Here is a 26,095-nt window from a genome sequence, read left to right on the forward strand (position 1 = left end):
GATTGTTTTCTTAATTTCTCTTTCTGCTACTTCATTTTTAATGTATAGAAACGCAGTGAGTTGGGGCGCCTGGGTGGCTCAGTCAGTTAAGTGTCCAACTCTTGGTTTCATCTCAGGTTATGATCTCATGGGTCATGAGATCAGGCCCCGTGTTAGACGCTGTGCCCAGTGGGGAGTCTGCTTGAAGATTCTCTCCCTCTGACCCTCCCCCCAATTGTGCCCTTTCTCTCTCTCTCTCTCTCTCTCTCAAATAAATAAATAAATCTTAAAAAAAATGCAATAGATCTCTGTAAATTGATTTTATTTCCTGAGACCTTACTGAATTCATTTATCAGTTCTAGTAGTATTTTGGTAGAGTCTTTAGGGTTTTCCATATATCGTATCAGATCATCTACAAATAGTGGAAGTTTTACTTCTCCCTTCCGGGTTTGGATGCCTTTTATTCCTTTTTCTTGTCTGATTGCTCTGGCTAGGACTTCCAGTACTATGTTGAATAAAAGTGGTGAGAGTGGATTTCCTTGTCTTGTTCCTAATTGTAGGGGAAAAGGTCCCTATTTTTCCTCATTTAGGGTGATGTTGCTGTGGGTTTATCATATATGGGCTTTTTTTTTAATGTTGCTAACTCCTATAACTTTAAATATATTTACTATGTGACAGGGCTAGTATTCTTCATTTGTTTTTATATTTTTTCATGAACTAAGATATTTTTATATTAGTTTTCATATATCTTTGGGTTTTTATATTCTTTTTAGAGCTCTCTCTCTGGGTTTTGTTTTGTTTTGTTTTTAATGTTATGTTAATCACCGTACATTACATCATTATCTCTCTGGTTTTTGGGTGAAACAGTCACTCATGTACCTAATTGCTTGTATGTGACTTTTCTTAACAGAATAACTCCTATCCTAGAAATACCTCTTTCTGTCCCCCAACTTCTGATTTTGGGCTTTGTTGGGGTTTTTTTTGTTTTGTTTTGTTTTTTGACTTCTGATTCTAATGGTAGATCTATAACCTAGCTGTAAGGGTTCCAGTTTGCAGACCTGGCAAATGGAAAAAATTAGAACAACTTATTATGTGTGTTGCATGTAAGCACACACATGCTGAGTATATATGTGTGTATATGTATATATGTTACATATATGTCTGTATGTTTAAGGTTGCCAACTAGTATTTCTTGAGAAGGATTGTTGTTTTGAGATTATGTCTTTAATGGCCTTACTTAGCAAAATAAAAAAAGGGTTGTCACCTTGTATTGGTCTTCAGAATTGTTTTTGAAATTTACCTAACTTGTAAAAGCTAAAAATATGGGAACCACTGCTTTATCTCACACCATAATGACTTTCTTGGTGGTAATGGTGTAGTGGTGTTTTGTCCCCCCAAAAGCATACAATGAAGTCATAGCTTATGGGGGTTAGGTTTTTTAACATCTGTATGTAATACAAATATAACATTTAGTCAGAATTACTTTTACAAATTATGTTGGTGACATCTCTCAGCAGGTCCAGCATAACCATTTTTTCCATCAAACAGTGGAACAGATCATTTCTTTGCATGGAAATAAGATAGAACAGTTTGTTTTTATTTAAGGGCCATGTTGCACAAAACTTATCCATCTTTCACCATTAGAATCACTTTACATTGAGGGATACGCACTGAGAATTGAAACTGAATAAGAGATTCACATCTTGCATCCCATGCTTCCTGCTGGACTTACTCTGTTTCAGTGGTGGCCTGTTGGTAGGCAGAATCCTTACCGCTTACTGTTTTCCTTACTCTTTCTGAGCATTTTCTTCCTCATGGCCCACTCCTGTGCTAAAAAACAATCAGGGGTCAGGAGGTGTTAGGAAGATGCTTAGAAAGTATAGTTAAATTTGAGTGAATATATTTGAATATCTAAAATGAGTCTTAGAGACTGAACTAAACACTTGTTTTAGTAGTGCCACAATAATATTAGTAGGTGTCCTGCTCACTTAAACTACTTATAACAAGCTTATATATGACTTTTAGTATACAGGTAACATTTATACCACAGATAGAATGAGTTCTTTATAACTATAATAAAGGCTTCTTTAAGTATGACATGAATGGGGTGCCTGGGTGGCTCCGTCAGTTAAGCGTCTGCCTTCAGCTCAGGTCATGATCCCAGGGTCCTGGGATCGAGCCCCTTGTGGGGCTTCCTGCTCAGGGGGAGTCTGCTTCTCCCTCTCTCTCTCCTCCTTCCCCCTGCTCATGCTCTCTTTCTCTCTCTCAAATAAATAATAAAATCTTCTTAAAAAATAAAGTTACTTTGTCCCCTCCTTTTCATACCCTACTCTTTGAGAGCAAGTCCCTAAATACAATTTAACATTCAAAGTGTGGGGGGACTTAAATTCAACCTCTTGAAGGTCGGGATTATCTAAAGAAATTACTTGGAATTCTTTTGACAGGTATTTTTTAAGTTTATGGAAACAGCATGAGTACTGAGATCAGTCTAACATATCTGTTTTTTGCAGGGTGGGAAACCCCGTAAACACCGGAAGGATCGGCTACAAGATTTAATTGATATAGGCTTTGGCTATGATGAGACAGATCCATTTATTGATAACTCAGAGGCTGTGAGTAATGTATCTTTAATATAGCAGCAATTCTTTGTTTGGGATAGAAGTCAAGGATAAAGTTACTAAAATAGTTCAGTACTTGTTTTTACTAACCAATCTTTTGTTGATGTACATCTAAATTGTTTCCACTTTTATGTGCTTACAAACAGTTGAGCATCTGTGTACATTTATCTTTGTGTACTTGAGTAAATATGTAAGATAATTAGTGCAAATATATGTATAGGATAAATTTCTAGCAGTGAGATTTACTGATCAAGGGTATTTATATCTTGAATTTTTATTGATATTTCCAAACTTGGGCAGGTGTATTTTCAAATGACAACCATATGAACTTGAAGGTTGGAGCTACTGGGTGGAAGTTAATCTGGCAGACATCTTTAAAATGTACTTTGTTTGTTGTTGCTGCCAACCCTTACTACACTGGTGGTGACTGAATGCCATCCTTTACTGCCTGTCTGTTTTGATCACACCCTGCAGCTTTTCCCCTGGAGTCCTCTTTCTCTTATAAAATGAAGAGGAATTTAGGAAAGCATTTAAGGACTGTAGCAGTCCATTGATCACATAGCAAGTGAAAGAGGGCATATCGTGTTTGGGAGTAGGTAAAAGGTACATGTTCTTACATTCTTCTCAGTGCACTAAAGTAATCTAAACCCTGGACTTACGGTATCCTCTGCATTGTACAGTGATTACTTAGAATATACAGAAAGTGACACCAAGGTAAGCATTGTAGTATTACCCACAAATCAGTATTTTTTTTTTTCCTGGCTTCCATAGATGAGTACAAGGCATACAGTGGTAGGAGAGTGATACGTAGAACTTCCAGCAGGGCATAGTGGATACCCTGTGATACTCCTAAGTTATTTTAGTGTCTTGACATAAACTGGTTTACCATACCAGATAGCCTGGTCTATAGGAGTAAAATACTGACAATGCCCTTTGGAGTAGAGAAGTCTTCTTGTTTTACCAGAAAGGTTGACAGACCTTTTTGTAGGTTAAGGGATGGAATGTTTTTAAGAGTCTTGACCTTGATATGAAGCACAAGTCAAAATTCCTAGATTCTAGACTTGACTCGGTTTCTAAAGATTTCTAAGGAAATCTTGTAGCATTACCCAGTTTTCTCTGCTACAGTCAAAATATTTGAATAAAGTGTTTTCAGACTGACTTTTGCAACCCATGATTGGATTATATATCAATTTAGAGAGTGTGGCCAACATTTTTAATGAAAATGAAGTAGAATAGAATAGGAGCTACCATAGCAAATCATAGTAGATTATGTGTTTTTTAATGTGTATATGTGTGTGTGCATGCACTGGGTTTTGATGTGTAATGTATTTTCCACTTGGGTGGTGGTGAAGAAAATTTGAAAGCTACTGCTTTAATAAATAAGGACAAATTTTGTAGGTATAAGTTGTTGTATTGAAATTTTAGAATTAGTTGCTGACATTTAGAGGACAAGGTAGGTTCCTGCTTTGTAAGAGGAAATTGAATTAGAATACATCTTGTTTATTGACTTGCCAAATAATTTTGTATCATTATCTTTAATAGATTATTGGGTTCTTTTTATGAGATAATTCAGACATAAGACAATTATAATTCAACCAAATGATTTTCTGTTCTTTTCATTGATTGTATTACCAGTAAGCTTTCACTGTTTGTAATTATTTGATAGAGAGTGAAAATAATCTGGTTCTATTTAATTGTCAGAATCATGTACTACTTATTACTATAAATACCTGAAAATAAATGCTTTTGAAGGTTATTTTTAGTCTCACTGATACTGCCAAATTTTGTAAAGACTAAAAGAAAATGTTTTTCTTTATTATTAATAAATTATAATACCAGGCATGAGTAACACTTTTATTTAGGTTGTTTCTTTTAAATTTCACTAGATGTCATTGTTACACAACCCCAAAGTATTGATGTTAAATGATTTCCTCTGGGTCACAATTGCCAGTCATTGAAAGGATCTAAATCCAGGTCTTCTGGTTTTCAAGTTCAGTGCTCCATTGCCTCTTAACACATTGTACTTAAAAGGCTGAATTAAATATGCATAAAGAGCTTGTTCTCCTGAGGAGTGTTCCGATAGGGAAAGCTTAGTAAAATACTGCCGCATACAGATGTTGAATACACCCATGTTGCCCTATAATGTAGTGATGAACTTGTTTCCTGTCGGAGAAGCTGCTTGGTGTAGTGGATAGTTTGAAATACAGCCAGAGCCTCTACCATAAGCTTAAAAAATTATTCTGGCAAGGTTCTTAACCTCTAAATTTGGTTTTCACTTATAAAATGGGAATAAAACTTGTCTTTTTTGCCTCAAAGGTATCAGGAGGACCAAGTGAAATAATTTATATGAAGAAGCATTGTAAATTATAAAGCCAGTGTAAGCGAAAAGTACAGATGTGTTTGTCACAATTGCACATTTCCAAAAATAATTACTACAAAGTCATTTCACTTTTAATTCTCTACTCTTCACATCACTCCTTTGCTTACAGATAGTACTGGACCCTTTCTGAAGGTTTTACCCATAGGTCTTTATAATAGCCCATCAAGTGAAGCAACAAGAAAACAATTCATTCCTTTTCTCCCCCCCACTTCATTACTTTTTGATTCAATATGATTAAGCTGGAAATTCTTTCTTTTTCTAGTCAACCATTTAATTGAAAAGGATACAGGTTAAAAGCAAAATTTTTGTACTTAGCCTTAATATTCTTACAGTAACTAGTACATTCTCTGTATTCCTTGTCCATGGCAAAGGATTCTCCTTAAAAATCTAACTTTCTTAAAAATATAAAATATGAAGAACCTGTAAGTAGAGTTCTGGGGACCTCCGGTAGCAGGTATCTAGCTCTGTTAGATAAGTAGTTCCTTTTTTCTCAACCACTATGGACTCCATCATTTGGTGAAGATTGACCTTCATTTAAAGTTTGCTTTTTGTCCATTTTCATCAGGTGAGAAGTGATAAACTTTAAAATCCAAGCTTAGAGGACATCATCTTAAGTGGTATTTTAGGTCTGACCGTCAGTCTAGTTTAGATAATTTGCACCTCTTGCTCCAAGCAAAGTACCTGTCTCATTATAGTGTATGCTTACTGAACTGGGCAGTTTTTTTCTGCTTCCTTTTTAAACACACATGCTATTTTTGTTTTAAAAATTTTCACCTTGGGTGCCCGGGTGGCTCAGTCGTTAAGCGTCTGCCTTTGGCTCAGGTCATGGTCCCAGGATCCTGGGATCGAGCCCTACATCGGGCTCCCTGCTCCGCGGGAAGCCTGCTTCTCCCTCTCCCACTCCCCCTGCTTGTGTTCCTGCTCTTGCTATCTCTGTCATATAGATAAAATCTTTAAAAAAAATTTTTTTTTTCACCTAGAAGCTTAGAGCTAAGACGGAAGAAATAACTTTGTTATTCTTTATAATCTCCTTATGAGTAAAATTATATACTGATATGACAGGAAATGAAATTTATTCTTTGCCTGGACATTTAGTTATCTGTTTTAACTTGTTTCAATTTCTCATCAGAATCATTTGTTCTTGGGGTGCCTGGCTGGCTCAACTGGTAGAGCATGTGACTCTTAATCTCTAGGTTGTGAGTTTGAGCCCCATGTTGGGTGTAGAGATCACTTAAAAAATACATAAATAAAGATTTATTTAAAAAAAAAAAGAATCCTTTATCATTAAGAATAGTAGTAGTGATCTTTAAATTTTTCTCAGCAGATGATAGATAGAATTTGCGTTGTTATTCCAGAATTTCCATTCTTTATAAATACTGAGTAATCCAGGCTCATTTTTATCCCAGGTATTAACTTTTTCTAAATTTATTCCACAAACATCCTCATTGCATTCAGCTTTGTAGTTAGGATTTAAGAAAGATGCTGACATAGTGATTGAATTTCTCTGAGATGTTTATAGAATTAATAATAGGCTATGTCTAAAACCTTTTTTTTTTAAATATAGTATGACGAGTTAGTTCCTGCTTCTCTAACAACAAAATATGGAGGCTTTTACATCAACACTGGCACTCTGCAGTTTCGCCAAGCTTCAGATACTGAAGAAGAAGATACTACAGACAACCAAAAGCACAAGCCGCCCAAAGTAAGTTTATCCAGCATTGCAATAGTAATGAGTGTTCAGTTAATAGGGTGTACTTTTTAAATTAACTTGTGAATGTAAGGAAAAGTAAAATGCTAATAACATTGTTTAATGAATCTATAGTTATTTACATGCTCTAAGGTAAAATTATGTAGATAAGGGGAAATTGATACATCATAGTAGAATTGTATTTTCTTTTAAAACTTCTCTCTCCATATGTGGTCTAATAATCTACTGTTTGGGGGTTAAGGGTAAGTTTCTAGGATAAGTTAAGACTTGGTATAGAAATAGGGGCGTCTGGGTGGCTCAGTTGTTAAGCGTCTGCCTTCAGACTTGGTATAGAAATGATTAAAAGCCATTACCTTTCCTAAGATGTAATTTATAAAGCTAATTCTATGGAATGTATATATTGTTTTAGGAAACATACAGAGTGTCCTTAGTTAAGTGTTTCTTCAAGTGTGATCCAAGGACTTACTTGTACCAGAATCGCCAAAATGTTTGTTAAAAACCAGGCAGTGGGGCGCCTGGGTGGCTCAGTTGGTTAAGCGACTGCCTTCGGCTCGGGTCATGATCCTGGAGTCCCGGGATCGAGTCCCACATCGGGCTCCCTGCTCAGCGGGGGGGTCTGCTTCTCCCTCTGACCCTCTTCCCTCTCTTGCTATCTGTCTCTCATTCTCTCTCAAATAAATAAATAAAATCTTTTAAAAAATGATATTATCCTATTTATTTAAAAAAAAAAAAAACCAGGCAGTGTTCGTAAACCCCAAGAATCTGCATTTATAACAAGCACTCCTAATGTACACTGAACTTTGAGAGAAAACACTGCCCTGGATGGTAGATTGATAACATCAAAGAGTAACCCATTGATACTCAGATAAGTGATACATTCTTCTATCATTTGCAGATTCCCAAAATAAAAGAAGATGATATTGAAATGAAGAAGCGGAAGCGGAAAGAGGAAGGGGAAAAGGAGAAGAAGCCAAGGAAAAAAGTACCCAAACAATTGGGGTACGTAAAATTAAACATTATAAGGTTACAGCATGACTAGCTGCCCTTTTAGAAAGATATATTTAGCATTAATTCATTCAGCTTAGCTGGGTCTAATTTAATACTCTATTTATAAATGACTGTTAACTTATATTTTAATAATATTAATATATTAAGTATAAGTTATTAGTAAATAGAAAGCTTTGTCATCTTAGTTTTTTTTTTTTTTGCACATATATACTTTATTAAATTTTACTAGTATTCTGTAAGGGAAAAACACACAGACGAGTAGGCTACATTGAAGAAATCTTATTTTTATAAGAGAGTTAAGCCTTTAAGATATTTCCAGGTATTATCTTCAGTCATGCTTCTTACCTTTATTCTTGAACTCCAGGTAATATTCAGCCCCTACAGCTACCACAAATGCAGTAAATCCCCATTTGAATCCTTTTAACAATGCACCAACAGAGGAAACATTGTTTGCAAAGGCACCCGTGTATCTCCAAGCTCCATTGCGCCCCATGGATCCCTAACCCGTGTGCAGTCAGCTTCTCCTGGACGGTTTCTAATGGTGTCCCTTCTATCTTCCATTGTTTATAATCTGGAAGTTCCGGAGCGCCTGGGTGACTCAGTCGTTAGGCATCTGCCCTCAGCTCAGGTCATGATCTCAGGGTCCTGGGATCGAGCCCTGCATCGGGCTCTCTGCTCAGCGGGAAGCCTGCTTCTCCCTCTCCCACTCCCCCTGCTTGTGTTCCTTCTTTCGCTGTGTCTCTCTCAGTCAAATAAATAAATAAAATCTTAAAAAAAAAAAAAAAAAATGTAAAATCTGGAAGTTCCAGTTTACTATGGCCATGTTCATGCCCATATCTCTGGGCCATGTCTGACAGCAATCTGACCTCTCATGACACCCAGTATTCAATGTCATCTTAGATTTTAATTAATTAATTAATATCGTATTGATTGATAAGTAGAAGGCTTTATCATTTTAGAGACTCATGATGTTTTAGATCAGATTTACATATTAGTTCATTAAGTATTTTGCTCGTTACAACTTTTTGCCAACAAGAACCAGCTTGAAAAGATGGTATAAACCTTGAACAAATGTTTTAAACTTTTTGTGCTAGAACTAAGCTAATTAGATGCCTGGGGATTGAGGATTGGCAGTAGTCTTTGTGTGAACAATTTATAGTTGTTTTACTATTTAAAAAGCCAGTTATTTAGCTCTGCTTCACACTTGTAACTTGTACAGTGTAACTTCACACCTGTAACTTTAGGTAATGATATTGTCTCTAAAAATCAAGTAGAATTTCTCAAAAAAGTTATAAGAATAAAATGTTTGTACCATGCATTCATAAAATTACCAGTTGTTCTTGCTTCTCCGTGACTTTTTTTGGAGAACTAAGGGACAGAAACTATGAGAGGCTTGATTTTCTTCCCCTCCTTACCAGGGGAGGTGCATCTAAATTTTTTGGGTTATCAGTATTCAAAAGGATATAGGGAGGTATTTATCATCCTGTAAGCATGAGATTTTAGTGACCCTGGAGTTATTAAGTAATTAAGGAAAAACATATATTACTAATGCTTTTATTATTTACAAGTAAACTTCTTTGGGAACAAAGTCTATAATGCCTTTTATTGAATTTGTCATTTTCTCAAATTCATAGCTTATTCATGCAGCAAATATTTATTAAGTACTTGTTGTATACCAGGTATTGTTGTGGTTTGGAGTATATAACAGTAAATGAAACATGGGCTTCCCTTGAAGGTACAAATCATCTTTTTTGATTCTGTAGTGCGCATAGAAGAATATAAGCCATAGAATGTAGAAAAGGTGTCTAGAGAAAGTGATAAACTGAAACCATCTTTTCCCCATGGTTTCTGTAGGGAGAACATTGTCATAGAAAATTACCCATATATGATTGCCTCACATGGCTGTTCCCAGAATGGAAAGTGAAAATGATCAGAAGGTAGCAGCAGATAGAATAGGGTCTAGAAAGATTTTGCATTTCTTTGGCAGTTTGTAGCACAAACCACGTGGAGTTGGAGTGCCTGGGTGGCTCGGTTGTTAAGCATCTGCCTTTGGCTCAGGTCATGATCCCAAGGTCCTGGGATCAAGCCCCACATCGGGCTCCTTGCTCGGTGGGGAGCCTGCTTCTCTCTCTCCCTCTCCTCCCCCTGCCCCCGCCCCAGTCCCCCTGCTTGTGCTCCTTGTCAAATGACTAAAATCTTTAAACAAACAAACCCCACCTGGAGTACCAGCTTAAAGTTGTACTTGTGTGAGCTCTGGTTGTAAGCAACTCTGTTTTCAGCGAAAGTGTATTTCTTTACCAGGTTAATTTCTTAGGTGACCACTTTAAAGAAGTGCTTAAGAATGTGAACATTCCAAAAGGAGTAGTAAGTTTAACTTCATATATTCTCATAAACCTGAGCTACATTCAGTTTTGTTTCTTTCTGTTAACTTTAGTCCATTCATTTTCTTCACTCTGATGGCCATTTACCTGTCGACCTTTCCTCAGTGACAGTCCAGATGATGAGGAAGATGCTGTGATAAAATGATAATTTAATAAGAAATTTGCTCTCCCACCTATCAGATGATTGTTTTGATGATCTGTGTCTGCTTATTTACATGAGGCTTTAAACGTTAAAATCGGACATAGCCTAACGGATGACTTTTTTCTTCACAGAGTTGTGGCTCTGAATTCCCACAAGTCTGAAAAAAAGAAGAAACGTTATAAAGATTCTCTTTCTCTAGCTGCCATGATACGAAAATTTCAGAAAGAGAAGGATGCATTGAAGAAGGAGCCTAACCCCAAAGTCCCAGTGAACTTAACGACCTCCTCTCTGAATAAACCCCCCTCCACTGCTGTAGCATTGGGAAATGATGTCCCGGACTTAAATCTGAACAGTGCTGATCCAGACCTCCCCATTTTTGTTGGCACAAATGAACATGAACTGTTTCAGGAAGCTGAAAATGCCCTAGAGATGCTAGATGATTTCGACTTTGACAGATTACTGGATGCTGCTTCTGATGGTAGCCCCCTCTCTGAGTCAGGGGGAGAGAATGGAAACACCACCCAGCCAACCTATGCCTCTCAGGTTATGCCCAAGGTAGTGCCTACACTCCCAGAGGGTCTGCCTGTCCTTCTTGAAAAACGCATTGAAGACCTCCGTGTAGTAAGTGTAATAATCCCCTTGTTTCTTATTTGCTACATGAACTTAACAATAAATGCTTTTTGTAAGACAAAAATAATAACCCACAATTCCAGCACCCATATAAAGAACTTATAATTTTCTATATTTCCTTTTAGGCATTGGCTGTACACATAGGCCTTTGATTTTAAGTAGAAATATGTATAACTATAGTTATAGCATCATATGGGTGATCGTTTTATTATTTTATTTCATCTTATACATTTTTTAAAGATTTATTTATTTTAGGGGCGCCCGGGTGGCTCAGTCGTTAAGCGTCTGCCTTCGGCTCAGATCATGATCCCAGAGTCCTGGGATCGAGCCCCGCATCGGGCTCCCTGCTCGGCGGGGAGCCTGCTTCTCTCTCTCCCACTCCCCCTGCTTGTGTTCCCTCTCTCGCTGTCTCTCTCTCTCTGTCAAATAAATAAATAAATAAAATCTTTAAAAAAAAAAAAAAGTAAAATACTTTAAAAAAAAAGATTTATTTATTTTAGAAAGAGTAAGAGGATGCTTACACAAGCGAGCATGAGGGGGGAGGGGCAGAGGAAGAGAGAGAGAATCCTCAAGCAGATTCCCCACTGAATGCGGAGCCTGAAGTGGGTCTTGATCCCAGTACCTTGGGATCATGACCTGAGCTGAAATGGAGTCGGACACTTAAACGACTGAGCCACCCAGGTGCCCCTCATCTTATAAATATTTTTCAGCATAGGTTTCATAAATACAATTTTTATTGTAAAAAAAGTCGTGTAAAGACAATAGAGGGAAGATAGGAGCAAATAGTAACATTTCAAAAGTATACCTGAACTTGGTCCAAACTATATTGACATCTTGTTCTTTTATAATTGATTTTTCCAGCTAATCCTTTCCAGCTAATCACATTTAGTAAGCATGCACTGTGTTCCTATTAGGACAAACTTGAGAGCTGAGCTTTAGCATGTCACATTAGATACCTCTCTAGATTGACTTGGCTTCATAATCTTTGTTTAACTAGCTGCAAATCCAGATAAATGTCATCACACTTATCCATTTAATCTCAGGGAGATAGTATTTTGACTTAAAATAACATGCCAGTGGGCGCCTGGGTGGCTCAGTGGTTAAGCATCTACCTTTGGCTCAGGTCATGATCTCAGGGTCCTGGGATCCAGCCCCAGGTCAGGCTCCCTGCTCAGCAGGGAGTCTGCTTTTCCCTTTCCCTCTGCCCCTCCCCCCTCGCCAAACCTAGCTTAAAATGCCCTTTCTGATTATTTTGATTATTTTATTTTTTTAAAGATTTATTTGAGAGAGAGAGAGCATGAGAGGGGGGAGGGTCAGAGGGAGAAGCAGACTCCCAGCTGAGCAGGGAGCTGGATGTGGGACTCGATCCTGGGACTCCAGGATCATGACTTGAGCTGAAGGCAGTCACTTAACCAACTGAGCCACCTAGGTGCCCGATTACTTTAATGTGTTTATTTGAACCCACGCCATATTTTAGTCCTAATTTTTTTCCTGACTACAAAAGTGAAATGCACAATACAAAATGTATTATCATACGTAGGGAAAGATCCCCCATAATCTGACATTCCCCACTCCCAGCAGAGAACCACTATTAAATTATTTATTTTTCTAGATCTTAATCCATGCATTTGCAAATGGTATAGTATTATAAAAAATAATTAATGAGGTGGTAATGTATGGACTATTCACCTTGCTTCTTTCTCCTGGGATTATAGTAACCCAACTTAAGTCACATTTTAAAATTTACTAATCATCTTTATATTTATTTCTCATAACTTTTCCTAAAATTTAAATATCTGATTACAGGAATATTTAGATTTATTTAATTTTTCTGGTAACTGGCCCACAGATTTGGTTTAGCAATTCTGTTTTTTATTCTTTAGCATTTCTTCTGAAGTGACTTAATTTTAGTTCCCCTGTATTTTTACTTATTTTAATGTACTTCATTAGTCCAGAACTTAGCAAAGTCTGTTAAAATATCTCATTGCCAGTATTTCTTAGGTTATAAATTGTGTTTACCATCGTTTTTGCATTATTTCCATAATGTGTTGTTTGACCTATAAAAGTCTTGATCTTTGTGATGATTATCATTTGAAGGTGACTTTTTGTGCTATTACTGCCTTTTACCTTGAATTCAGTTTTGTCTTACTGTCTCCTGTCTCTTTATTTTTACATATAGCTTTTCTCATCATTTACCTTCAACCTCTTTGATTTTATTTTAGCTTTTTTTTTTTTTTTTAAATTTATTTGACAGAGAGAGACACAGCGAGAGAGGGAACACAAGCAGGGGGAGTGGGAGAGGGAGAAGCAGGCTTCCCGCCGAGCAGGGAGCCCGATGTGGGGCTCGATCCCAGGACACTGGGATCATGACCTGAGCCGAAGGCAAACGCTTAATGACTGAGCCACCCAGGCGTCCCTTTAGCTCTTTTTCTTATAGACAGCATGTAATTTCTTTATTGACCTCATCTGAGTCTTTTCTCTTTTAACAAATGATTTTATCTTTTTACAGTTGTTATAATTATATAGTTGATCTTTGTCAGTTTCTTTTTTATCCTGTTCTCTTACTCATCTCTTTTGTTTTCATTCTTTTGCTATTTTCTGTGCTTATTTTTTGAAAAGTATACAATCTGTAGTCTCGGTAATAAGTAGGTTTTTTATTTAATCTTCTCAGCTACTCTGTGTAGGAAATACAGGTATTATTTCCTTTTTATGGTTAAGAAACTTGAGGTAGGTTAAATAGCTTCGTCAGGTCCATGCAACTAGTAAGTGGTGGAGCCAGAATTTAGCCACAAGGATTCACCTGACTCCATAGTATGTATGTGCCTTTTGCTATCCCATGTTGCCTATTCCTAAAACCTTTAGTTTCTTCTAGGTTTTAAAACGTGTTAGTGATGTGACCCACATTTTGCAAGATACTTTTTTTTTTTTTAAGATTTATTTGAGAGAGAGAGAATGAGAGAGAGAGAGAGCACATGAGAGGGGGGAGGCAGAGGGAGAAGCAAACTCCCTGCTCAGCAGGGAGCCTGATTCGGAACTTGATCTTGGGACTCCAGGATCATGACCTGAGCCGAAGGCAGTCACTTAACCAACTGAGCCACCCAGGCGCCCTGATTTGCAAGGTATTATTAATAATAATAGCTCTTGGGGTGCCTGGGTGGTTCAGATGGTTAAGCCTTTGCCTTTGGCTCAGTTCACAATCTCCAGGTCCTGGGATCGCGCCCCATGTCGGACTCCCAGCTCAACAGGGAGCCTTCCTCTCCCTCTCCCTCTGCCTCTTCCCCTGCTTGTGCTCTCTCTGTCTCTCTCTCTCAAATGAATAAATAAAATCTTTAAAAAAATAAAATAAAAATAATAGCTCTTGTTTATTTAGCAGAAACCTGTACTCTGTATTTAGTACAGTGCTGCTGTGTCTCACATAGCATTTACCAATCAGGAGACAGCACCCTGATTGGGTTTAGTGTACTTTACCTACTGTGTAGTCTAATCCTCCAACAGTCAAGTGAGGTAGGTAGTATCCATCCATTTAATAGATGAGGAAACTAAGGTTCAGCAGGTTAAGTGATTTGCCCAAGGCCACGTAATTTTTAAATGGCTGAGCCATGATTCAAAGTCAGCATTTAAAGGCAGGACCGTGGAGCTCCATAGTCGGCACTCTGTCTGCTGTGTTATATGCCATTCAGTTTCACTTAATAAAATTGGTTAGTAATGAGTGTATTCCATCTTGTAAAAGCTTTGTCATATCTTATATACCAAAAACTGTTCTCTCTCTCTCTCTCTCTGTAATAGCCCTGCCAGGTTTAATACAGGCGCTCCCTAACTCCTTAGTAGGAAATCATCAGTGAGAAGTTTGATTTCACTTACTGGTATCTATGACTTCGCTATATGTTTTCTTTTGAAATATGAGATGGTATTTTTTCTTTGGGAGGTAAGAAGTCATCCTTGGCTTAAATGCTCATGTCTGTGTGATAAGGAATTGCTTCTTGTGGCTCTTTTCTTACTTTGTAATATTCTTCCACTGTTCAGCCTCTTGACTTTTTTTGATTCATTTCTTGAAGTTTAGTTTTCCTTATGCCTTTCATATATTTCCACCCCCTGCACATACCCAGTTTTCATTCTTTCTGAGAAGTACTGAGGCCCATCTTAGCAATTTTCTTCTATTTATTGCATGTACAGTTGTCAAATAACTTGGTGGATTGACAGAGTCAGCATATGGCTTGCTCAGATGATTAGATCAGTCTTCTTGATGTTTTATATCTCATGGACCGCAACTACATTGTTTGTGATTTTCCCAGTAAATTTTGCTTATGGTAGGGTGTGCTGGTATACTTGATTTCTGGTCACCTGGTCGAGGTGACAAACATAATGATGAAATTAAGCTCATTGCATGAATTTTTGCTTATCCCTTGTTAATAACCTCGCCTGCGTTTTTTTGTTGTTAGTAATTAAGTGGAACCTAGGCTGGCTGCAGTAAGCAGGTATCTTTGTACAGGGTGGCAGTGTTGCGCAGTTGAAGTCAGAAAGCTTGTGGTCTGAGTCCTGAATCCACCACTTATTAGTAGTGTGATTTGGGAGCATGTCATGTAACCTCTGACAGATTTAAGTTTCCTTGTTTGTATAGTGGGGGCTGTCATACCAATGTCATTGGCTGTTATGAGGATTAAACATGGTAATGAGTATAACATATAGAATATCAGACAGATACTTTGTAGACACTGTCGATAGAAAGTGAGATATCCGCTTATCTTGGAGATCACAGCAATAATTAATAAACCCATGGATAGTCAAAGTCCACAAGATACACAAAGCACTAAAAAGTCTCGTACGGGGCGCCTGGGTGGCTCAGTTGGTTAAGCGACTGCCTTCGGCTCAGGTCATGATCCTGGAGTCCCGGGATCGAGTCCCGCATCGGGCTCCCTGCTCGGCAGGGAGTCTGCTTCTCCCTCTGACCCTCCTCCCTCTCATGCTCTCTGTATCTCATTCTCTCTGTCTCAAATAAATAAATAAAATCTTTAAAAAAAATAAAAATAAAAATAAAAAAATAAAAAGTCTCGTACGTATAATTTTGTTAATTTAGCAGGATTAAGAAAAATTAAATACAGAGATAATAGGAAACAATGGTATATATGCTAAATTTGTTTCAACACTCTGTAATTGCCTACTCATGCCAGGCAGGGGCTAAGCTGGTTATGGAGGATACAAAGTAATATAAATCACAGTAGCCCCACCCTCAAGAAGCTTATTCTTTAGTAAATAGATATGGAAACAATATGTTTATTGAAAGCATATTGACAGGACCCCTGGGTGGCTCAGTCATTAAGCGTCTGCCTTCAGCTCAGGTCATGATCCCAGGGTGTTGGGATGAGCCCCATGGCGGGCTCTCTGCTCAGTGGGGAGCCTGCTTCTCCCTTTCCGTCTGCCTGCCTCTCCCCCTGCTTGTGTGTGTGTGCGCGCGCGCTCTCCGTCAAATAAATAACATCTTTAAAAAAGAAAGAAAGAGGGGCACCTGGGTGGCTCAGTTGTTAAGCGTCTGCCTTCGGCTCAGGTCATGATCCCGGGGTCCTGGGATCGAGCCCCACATCGGGCTCCCTGCGCTGCGGGAAGCCTGCTTCTCCCTCTCCCACTCCCCCTGCTTGTGTTCCTTCTCTCGCTATCTTTCTCTGTCAAATAAATAAATCTTTAAAAAAAAAAAAAAAAGAAAGAAAGAAAGCCATATTGACAATCTTATGTTTCTCTAGGCTGCCAAACTTTTTGATGAAGAAGGAAGGAAAAAGTTCTTTACACAGGATATGAATAATATTCTTCTGGAGTAAGTAATTTTCTTCTTTAATTAAAAAACCTAAAAAATTATTTAAACTTTAAGAATTCATTTAAACATATAGTTGGTTACAACTTTACAGGTTGATATTATTTTAGATTTAAACGTTTTTTTTTTTTTTGTCATTTTATATGAAAATGTCTTTCTGGAACAGCTCTGAGTATTCATATTAAATTTGGTATAATTTTCCTTCTACTTTCATTCAGACTTGGAAAAAATAATTCCGTTGGTATCTAGCAAGGTTAATTATAATTCATACAAACATTTATAGCCAAATGGAAAGTATGGTTTAATGAAGAAATTCTGGTTGTGAGGTAGGGGAGAGGCAGTGTGGAGAAGACAAAAGGAAAAATGGGAAGGGGAAGCTGAAGGCTGAGATACAGGATACAGATTGTATTTAAATTAGTGACAGTTTTTACTGTTATCTGGAGTGTGATACTAAGGAAGCTGCAGCTTCTAAGACTGTGGTCCAGTAAGCTGCCCTTGTAAACCTATTAGCTTATAAATTTTGACCATTGGTTTTAGAAGTGGAGTGTATAATTGGCTGCAAGCAGAACTGGGTGAAAAAAAGCAGTCCTGGAGAAAGCAGCAGATTTTACTCCTCTCACATGAAAATAATGTGTGCCTGCTTTTGGTGGTTCAGTAGTATTATATACAAAGAAACAAGCAGTGTTTCCTTGAGAGCTTGTTTGGAGGTTCTAGCAGGGGAGCGCAGCTACTCATATACCCTTGACCGAAGAACGGTCCTCCTCTATCGGGGAAGGTCATCCTCTTCGACCGATCGCGCAGCTTCGGGCGGGACGCACATGGAGCAGTGAGGGAGGAAGGGGACACCCGCCTAGCCAGCCAGATCAGCCGAATCAACTCTGGCGATCAATGGGGTGACAGATGTCGCAGCCAGATCACCCTCACATCCACAAGCAGTGTTTCCAATACTGTGTGTGAGTCCTGTCTTTTAAATATATATTAGAGGTAGTTTCTCATAAGATACAAAGGATGATGGACTGGTTTGCTTTGATAACTATTTTCTTTTTTTGTTTTTCCCCTCCCCCTTGATAACTATTTTAATTAAGTGCAATCTCTCTTTCTCCGGAGTACTTAAAAAATCTTTTTTGTCCCCATGGACCCATGAAACACATAACCTGGTGTTCTACTGGTATGGTGACAGACGAATTTCTTGTTCCTGTTCTTCTTTATTTTAGCCAGGGATTTTCAGATTGATTCTGTCTGCCTGGAAGCGAGGCGAATGCTTCCTGCCTGCACCAGCTCCTTTTACACCCCAGATTCAATAAACAGTGTAACCATTACTCATCGGAGCTGTCCCAGATTCCCTAATCAGGAATCTGACTGGCTGCTTTTTCTTTCTACTCGAGAGCCCTGAGTTTACTGGATCAGGTCCTTTTCCTATGACTGACACAGTGCTTTTTTATTTTACTCTTCTGTAAGAGGGACGGACTTTTTCTCCCCTGAGAGAAAGAAAGGACCTTCCTTGGGACATAACATCTCAGATAAGCAGAATATCAGCATTCCATTAACAGGCTTCTCTCTTCTTTTTTTTTTTTTTTTTTTTTTTAGTAATCTCTACACCCAGCATGGGGGTCGAACTCATGACCCTGAAATCAAGAGTCACGTGCTCTACTGACTGAGCTGGCCAGTTGCCCCTCCCCGCCTTTAAAAAATGTTTTTAATTTTAAATTTTATTTATTTATTTATTTATTTAAAAGTAGGCTCCATGCCCAATGTGAGGCTTGGACTCATGGCCCTGAGATATGAGTTGCATGCTTCTCCAACTGAGCCAGCTAGGTATCCCCTCCCCCACCAGACTTCCCTTAAGCCTTCCTGTGTCTATCTTAAATCCTCTAGTTGGAGCCTGTTTTTTTTTTTTATTTCACACAGTGTGCTTCCAGTTCTATAAAACCGTAGTATTCAGAGTTTAATGTTCTCCATTTTAATCACTTATTTATGCCCCTGGCGTCTGTTTCTACTTCCCTAAACAAACATCCCTTGGTTCTCTGGACTGAATCGATCTTCTAAGGGCACATGGTACGTAATTATTTTGGGTAGTAAATTCCTATGAAATTGTCCAGGTGTATTGGCTCTGCCTCACCACTGCTTCCTTACTCTGGGCAGAAAGAGGGGTGAGTTTGTTGGAATAGGAAACCTTTCTCTTTTTGCTTAATTGAATTTGACTTGGATCAGCAGATACACAGCTTGCCAGCTTGATCTCTTCACCTGTTTGCCCCTTTACCTCAAGCATACATTGCTAACAAAGTCTTCATACTCTTTGCCTGTGATCCCAGTCCAGCCTGAGTTGTGTTCAGCAGTTGCTCTAAAGTTGTTCAGGGGCAGGAGGGATTTACATCCCTCTCGTGTGTTATCAATCGACACATCAACAGGCTTTTGAATTCTTGCTGTAAAGTAAGAACTATTTTGGATTTTGTGTTTGGGTTACTGCTCCCTAAGTCTTTCTTCAATTTCTAGCTTTCAGTGGTTCTGTTATGTGGACAGTATTGGTAAGATATTTGGAATACTTGAGGAAGATTTCAGGAAATTAAGTAGATTCCAGAATTCACTTGGAGTTAGTCAGCTTTTCTTTTACTAGTGTTTTCAAACTGATTGAATGAGATATATATTCTGGGTTTTTATTAAGATTTTATATATTGATTTGAGAGACAGGGCATGAGTGGGGGGGAGGGGCAAAGGGAGAGGGAGAAGCAGACTCCCCACTGAGCAGGGAGCCTGACTTGGGGCTCTAGCCCAGGATCCCGAGATCATGACCTGTGCTGAAGGCAGACAATCAACTGAGCCACCCAGATGCCCCTATATTGTTTTTTTTTTTTTTTTAAGATTTTATTTACTTAACAGAGAGAGAGACAGCAAGAGAGGGAACACAAGCAGGGTGAATGGGAAAGGGAGAAGCAGGCTTCCCACGGAGCGGCGAGCCCGATGCGGGGCTTGATCCCTGGGCTGAAGGCAGACGCTTAACGACTGAACCACCCAGGCGCCCCCCCCCCCACCACCAATATTCTATTTTTTAAAAAGAGGGAGAAGGGTGCCTGGGTAGCTCAGTTGGTAGAGCATGTGACTCTTGATCTCGGGGTCATGAGTTCAAGCCCCACATTGGGTGTAGAGCTTAACTTTAAAAAAATAAATATAAAAAGAGGGAGTTGATGGGATAGGAAAATAAGTCCTATATCAACTATGGGGAAATGACTGTTTCTAAAATTCTGTGTGAAAATGCAGGTAAGACTAAGTATTCCTGAGCCAGAAGAATCCTGTTTATAAAGTTGACCATTGCTTTAGCTAGGGATTCCTATGTTGCGTTTCTTGGAGGCTTCCTCAGAGGCAAATGAGAGCCCTTGTAAAGATAGGGATATAGGGGCACCTGGGTGGCTTAGTTGTTGGGCAGTCTGCCTTCGGCTCAGGTCGTGATCCCGCATCGGGCTCCCTGCTTGGTGGGAAGCCTGCTTCTCCCTCTCCCACCCCCCCTGCTTGTGTTCCTGCTCTCACTATCTCTCTGTCAAATAAATAAATAAAAATCTTAAATAAATAAATATATATAGATAGATAGATAGATATAGATATAATAGTGGGTTTCAAGCTTATTCACAAAGTCCAGTGTTTGTCCTCTAATGCATTATCAGCAGATGGTCCCAGTATATTTTTATCCATTTAGAGCCTGTAGTGATCGCACGTTCATAATTTATTATCCGAGGTTTGAGACCCATCCATCATAACTTTCATGCATGGATATCTGCTTTGCAGATAGACTTCACTTAAAGAAGGAAAAGAACCTGGTGGGTAGAAGGAGGCAGGCTCGGGGAAGGTTTGTTGCTTTAGGGGAAACTTTATTTCCCTGAAATGTGAAAATAACTGAAACTCAAACTTTTCATTATTGTGTGTTTTAGGTACTTCTTAGACCTTAGAAGATTGGAATTCTTAGGGGAAAAAAAAAAATTAAATGTGTGAGGGATGGGTGCTTAAATTATACTGTTCTCAGGTAGGAATTTGTTTATGTTTGTGATAGACTGATACAATCCGTAACCTTTAGGGTTAAAACGTTTCTCTGATTGGCTTAGGAGCAGGGAGTCAGCTCTTTGTGCTTTTGAGTTTCCCCCCCTCTTTGGAAACCACTGATTTTTATAAGTGTGTCACTGAGTCACTCTGTTCTTACTTCTCTTACTACTTGGAGTTTCTGTTTTATTTTCAGCTGCAACTAATCTTTAATAACGGGGTAAGCCTAGAAAGGCCCCTACCCAGAGTCTAGACTTTTAATTAAGATCCACACATAATGTTACTTAACCAAATGTTTATACACAGAACTCATGACAGTAGTAATTGTTTCCCTTATGATCCTCTGCATTTGACCTTCTGGTTCTTACGGATTCTAAGCATTTTTCCATTTGTATATGTGTTTGACTTCTCTAATACCAAGAATTTTTATTGCCAGTGCTAAGAGCATAGTTTTCCACATTTCGTTGTTTCTGAAATTACAGTGTATCTTGTAGGTGAGGGACATATTTGATATGGGAGGGCTTCTTTTCTTCCCCAAAAGCTGTTAATTGAATCTTTGGATTCATCTTCTATTTATGAAAATTATTTATTAAATCTATCTGCCCCTTCTTCTGTAAGAGAATGTGATGATTTGGACGTAGTTTGTTGCCAAGAGCCCCAGTTTGGTCTTGGCCTTCAAATTAACATCTGTTCCTATCTTTCTACAATAGCACTTGCCAGATACAGTGTCTTCCATCTTGGAAGAAACCTCAATTATTTATTAGTAGACTTGTCTGGCTGAGAATATGGCGGCTGTTAAAACTCTTTTCCTTTTTTTTTTTTAAATAACTATTAAGTTAAATACCCATTTAACAACTTATTTTTGGTCTAAAAAAACTAATTTACAAACGGAAACAGGAACTGAAGAATTGGAATAAATTGAACAGACTATTAAATATCTAGTTTGTGCAGTGCAGGCACAATATTGAGACAAAGATGGATAAAAACAGTCTGTATCTGTAGCCAGAAGGGCTTCTACCTCTTCCAAATCTGCAATTTTTTCAAACACCTGTAAGGAAAAAATATTCTAAATTCATCGAAACTGTGTAACTCTCTAGCTTAGCAGTTGCAATAGGGGAGAGAGGATATGAATATCTCTTTGAGGAAATGAGCTTTTAGTAGAGTTCCTGTGTTTTATCCAAAAATGTAGACTTTGCCCGTTCTTCAAAAAATTATTCACCAGTTTATTTATGGTTATATAAATTCTCTCTCTATTTTCTCCTTGAAAAATACTGTCTAGGAAATCATGCAAAGATAAAACGAAAGAAGAGTCACTGCACTGCCTTTGCCTCCTTGCTTGTATCGGTACCTGAAAGAAATTCTGTACTATTTATTTGTTGTTTTTGTTCAGCATTGAGTTACAGCTACAGGAACTAGGCCCTGGCATTCGTAGTGGTGTCTACTCCCATCTTGAAGCTTTTGTGCCATGTAATAAAGAAACACTGGTAAAACGTCTAAAGAAGTTACATCTCAACGTCCAGGTGAGACAAGGAAAATCCTATCCATATCTGAGGTTTTATGGCCTTTAAAGAAACTGGTTTCTATTTGGGGCTTTGGCATATTAGTTGCTTTATAGTCTTATTGTATGTATTGAATAACTGTAGGAGTTACCAAAGGCACATTGGATCGCTTGAAAAAAACTTACTTTTCAACAATTAATAAATCTAGATGAGAATGTTTTCTAAGGCATAGATTCTTGGACTGGTAAATTAACTTCAGTTCCACAGCTGACACAACTTTGCCCTCAACAAATATCTGACAGATTTATAACTCAGTTTTTTTATTACTGAAATGGATCTATGCAGATATGTTCACACCCACATTATACAAACCAGTGGAAAGAATCACAGGGTTACATGTAAACTTAGAGATTTTTTGGTGTAATCATCCATGTTTTGCTAGATTCTCCTCCCCTACCATCCCATAAGTAATTGTCCAAGTTTGAATGCTTCCTGTGGTCAGAAACATATTTCATTGTAATATCAGAAAATTCTTCCATGCACTGGGACAAATTCAGGTGCTTTCCACCCCATTGGTCCTACTTCTACCTTTGAGTCCATTCATAAATCTAATCATTTGTCACCTTCACAGCTTTCATGTTTTTGAAAGCTTGTATTATGTCCCCTTCTTCACTTCATGTAAAATGGTTTTTAGTACCTTCACTGTCCTGATTACTCTTCCCTTTATGATTTATTTGATTATATATTTTTAAAATATTTATAACTTGCAAGTAATGGAAAAGAACTTAAATAGTTTAAGACAAAAAAGAACATTTTTTTCTATCAATAAAGGTATTTCATGGAATTAAGGGAACTGATAATTTGGATTAACTCTTGTTTCTCTCTACCCCTATCCCCGTGTCTCATTCTTATCCTTTTATGTGCATCTGAAAATACGATTACTGTATTCTCAAGGTTTTATATCACGGAAAAGCCACACACACAGACTGACTCAGTCCTCTCATCCCAATCCAAGTTCTTGGGTCAGAAAATCTGATTATACTATCTTGAGTCAACCAAAATTTTTCTGGCCAGAGGTTGGGAGTCACATAGCACAACATGGCTGTCCAAGGCCCCCCATGGCTCTAATGGGGGAATGAATGTGGTGCCCTGGACCACTAGTGATGTGATCTGAGAGACATAGAATTATTTATTGTAAGTGTTATACAACTGTTAATAAAATAGTTCTGACTCTTGGTCTTGGCTCATTTCATGATCTCAGGGTTGTGAGACTGAGCCCTTTGTCAGGCTCTGCGCTGGGCATGGAATCTATCTGCTCAGGATTCTCTCTCTCCCTTTCCCTCTGCCCCTCCCCAACTCACTGCATGCTTAGATGCACCCACTCTCTCTCTCTTTAAAAAAAAAAAAAAATTCCTTTGAATTGAGAATTTTTTGTCAGTTTAAAGCAGAGAAATAAATGAAATTACCTGAGGTCACAGATTTTGTGTCTGTGCCTGGCCCCTTCAGACATTGACAGTTGGAGCTTACTGCCGTACCATCACATGACAGAAATGGGTACCAGTAAAAAAGGATCTAGAGGCAGGAGAACAGCTTTTTATATATTATAAGATATTTTCTAAGGAACATTTCAGATTTGATGTTTGGAGTTATTTAATATCCCTTTTGGCTGTAGAAGAAGACATCTGTCTTAGCCCTTGCTTTTCTTTATCTGGTTTTATCATGTGTACTTGTAATCCCTAAATATTATACTGTTTGATTTTGTATATTTTTGAGCTTCATATAAATGGAGTCATACTGTCTCCATACTTTTCTTCTGCAGCTTGCTTTTTTACACTGAACATTATGCACCTCAGATGTATCTATGTCTTTACATGTGGTGAACTCCATTTTTGGAGTACATTTGCCGTACAGTGTGTATGGTGTTTCATGCTATAAATATATCCCAATTCATTCATTTTACTGTTGATGGATATTTGGGTTGTTCCCAGATAGTCTCAGCTACGTAATTACGAAGTGATCACCTAGGAACCATGATACTGGATGTTCACATTTCTTTTAATGGAGTTTTTATAGCAGACACTGTCATATGTGCAATAATATTTATTAATTGGTATGTATGAAAATAGCAAGAGTCTTCCAGTTTCCTCTTTCTCTTTGGCCTTGACCTTGCATTTTTGCTTGCAGCATAAGTCATAATTTGGAACAATAAATGACAGAACAGGATGTCAACATCCTGTTGGTAGTCACCCAGACCAAATCCTATGTTCCAGTGTTGCAAAGCAATATCTTCTCTTATGGTACTGGTTCCCCACCATAATGGGTATCAACCAGCAGTAGTCTGCACAATGTAGATTTTGTTTTATTTAATCTTAAAGTGTCCATATAATTTATTGGCTGGGACATTTTTAAGAATGTAAAGGAATACATTGTGTGTCAACTAAACTCAAAAATTTTTTAAGAAAAAAATGTAAGGAACACTATTAATTATGCTGGGGTAACAAGCAAAAACTGGGATTCTCATTGATTGCCTGCGAAGTATGGTCATCCTAATTTTATATCCAGTATGCATTACGAAAAGTCAGTGTGGTAGAAGAAGTGTCTGCATTTAAATATGTTTACATTAAAAAAATATGTTTACATTTCAAATCCATAATCAGTGTCTTTTGTGGATCTGCTTTAATTTTTGTAAATGTGTTTTAAAAAACTTGTAGTATATTTTTTCCTCAGGATGATCGTTTAAGAGAACCTCTGCAAAAACTGAAACTGGCTGTTAGCAACGTGATGCCTGAACAGCTATTTAAATACCAGGAGGACTGCCAAGCTCGTAGTCAAGCTAAGTGTGCCAAGTATGTACCTCTTCTCTTTGGACTGGCTTTTGCATTTGAGAAGTATTTTTAGCTCTTAAGGATTGGTCTCGTGTAGACGTTCTCACCAAGTAGAAATCCACATATACCACTGAAATGGTATAATTGAGTATTTTCTAAATGCCACAACACTCCCTATTCAGTTGCTTTGGTGTCAGAAGCAAAAGGTCTCTTGATTCAGTGTGTGGGTGTGATCCTAGCAAGAGCCGTGGTACTGGTCAGACATTTCACATGTCAGCCAATTTGACTGGCTGAAGTTGGACACAAATATTTTCTGAACCGAAAGGTAAGTATTCATGGCCTTATGTTACAGTTTGAAGACCTTATTTACCAAACCACTTTATAATGCATTTCAAAGTATTATGTATAAAGATGGATTCCCCATTTACTTTCCCTTTTGAGTTAACATTCAGTTAAGCATTTTAACAGGTGTCTCTGGAGCATATCATAGGCACTGCTGGGTTAAAACTCTGCTTCATGGGACGCCTGGGTGGCTCAATCGGTTGAGTGTCTGCCTTCGGCTCGGGTCATGATCCCAGGGTCCTGGGATCGAGTCCCGCATCAGGCTCTTTGCTCGGCGGGAAGCCTGCTTCTCCCTCTCCTGCCTCTCCCCTGCTTGTGCTCTCTATCTCGCTCTCTGACAAATAAGTAAATGAAACCTTTAAAAAATAAAAAAAATAAAACTGCTTCATAAAATCTTTCTCATTTTTAGGTTACAAACAGATGAAGAACGAGAAAAAAATGGATCCGAGGAAGATGATGATGAGAAACCAGGGAAACGTGTCATAGGACCAAGAAAGAAATTCCACTGGAATGACACCATCAGGTAAAATTGAACTGAAGCCTTCACTTTTAACCAAATAGATAATGGAGAACTAAGGTTTCTAATAAAAAGAATATATAGTAAATGGAAGAGTAGATTGGAAGCAACCAAAGATTAGTGTGTAGGAAAAATTCAAAGGAAGATTGACTTCATCCTGATATTCTTAGAGTGCTCTCACTTTTATTTTCATATCCTACTTTTTATAAGCTAATCTTCTAATAAGTAAGTCATACT

At 38.1% G+C, this 26,095-nt stretch overlaps 1 protein-coding gene and 1 pseudogene across 2 annotated transcripts in view; one reads left to right on the plus strand and one right to left on the minus strand.

Moving 5' to 3' along the window:
* Positions 1–26,095, plus strand: part of UBN2 (ubinuclein 2) — a 66,109-nt gene that overhangs the window by 19,668 nt on the left and 20,346 nt on the right. For both annotated transcript variants that reach the window (XM_021692886.2, XM_021692885.2), the window contains exons 3-10: positions 2,490–2,591; positions 6,542–6,679; positions 7,581–7,684; positions 10,348–10,837; positions 16,582–16,652; positions 22,066–22,195; positions 24,902–25,020; positions 25,751–25,864. In XM_021692886.2, the coding sequence (XP_021548561.2) occupies positions 2,490–2,591; positions 6,542–6,679; positions 7,581–7,684; positions 10,348–10,837; positions 16,582–16,652; positions 22,066–22,195; positions 24,902–25,020; positions 25,751–25,864 (1,268 nt within the window). The remainder of the gene's footprint in view (positions 1–2,489; positions 2,592–6,541; positions 6,680–7,580; positions 7,685–10,347; positions 10,838–16,581; positions 16,653–22,065; positions 22,196–24,901; positions 25,021–25,750; positions 25,865–26,095) is intronic.
* LOC110582763 lies at positions 8,022–8,541 on the minus strand (annotated as a pseudogene).

Source organism: Neomonachus schauinslandi, chromosome 12 (genome assembly GCF_002201575.2).
Source record: "Neomonachus schauinslandi chromosome 12, ASM220157v2, whole genome shotgun sequence".
NCBI lineage: Eukaryota > Metazoa > Chordata > Mammalia > Carnivora > Phocidae > Neomonachus > Neomonachus schauinslandi.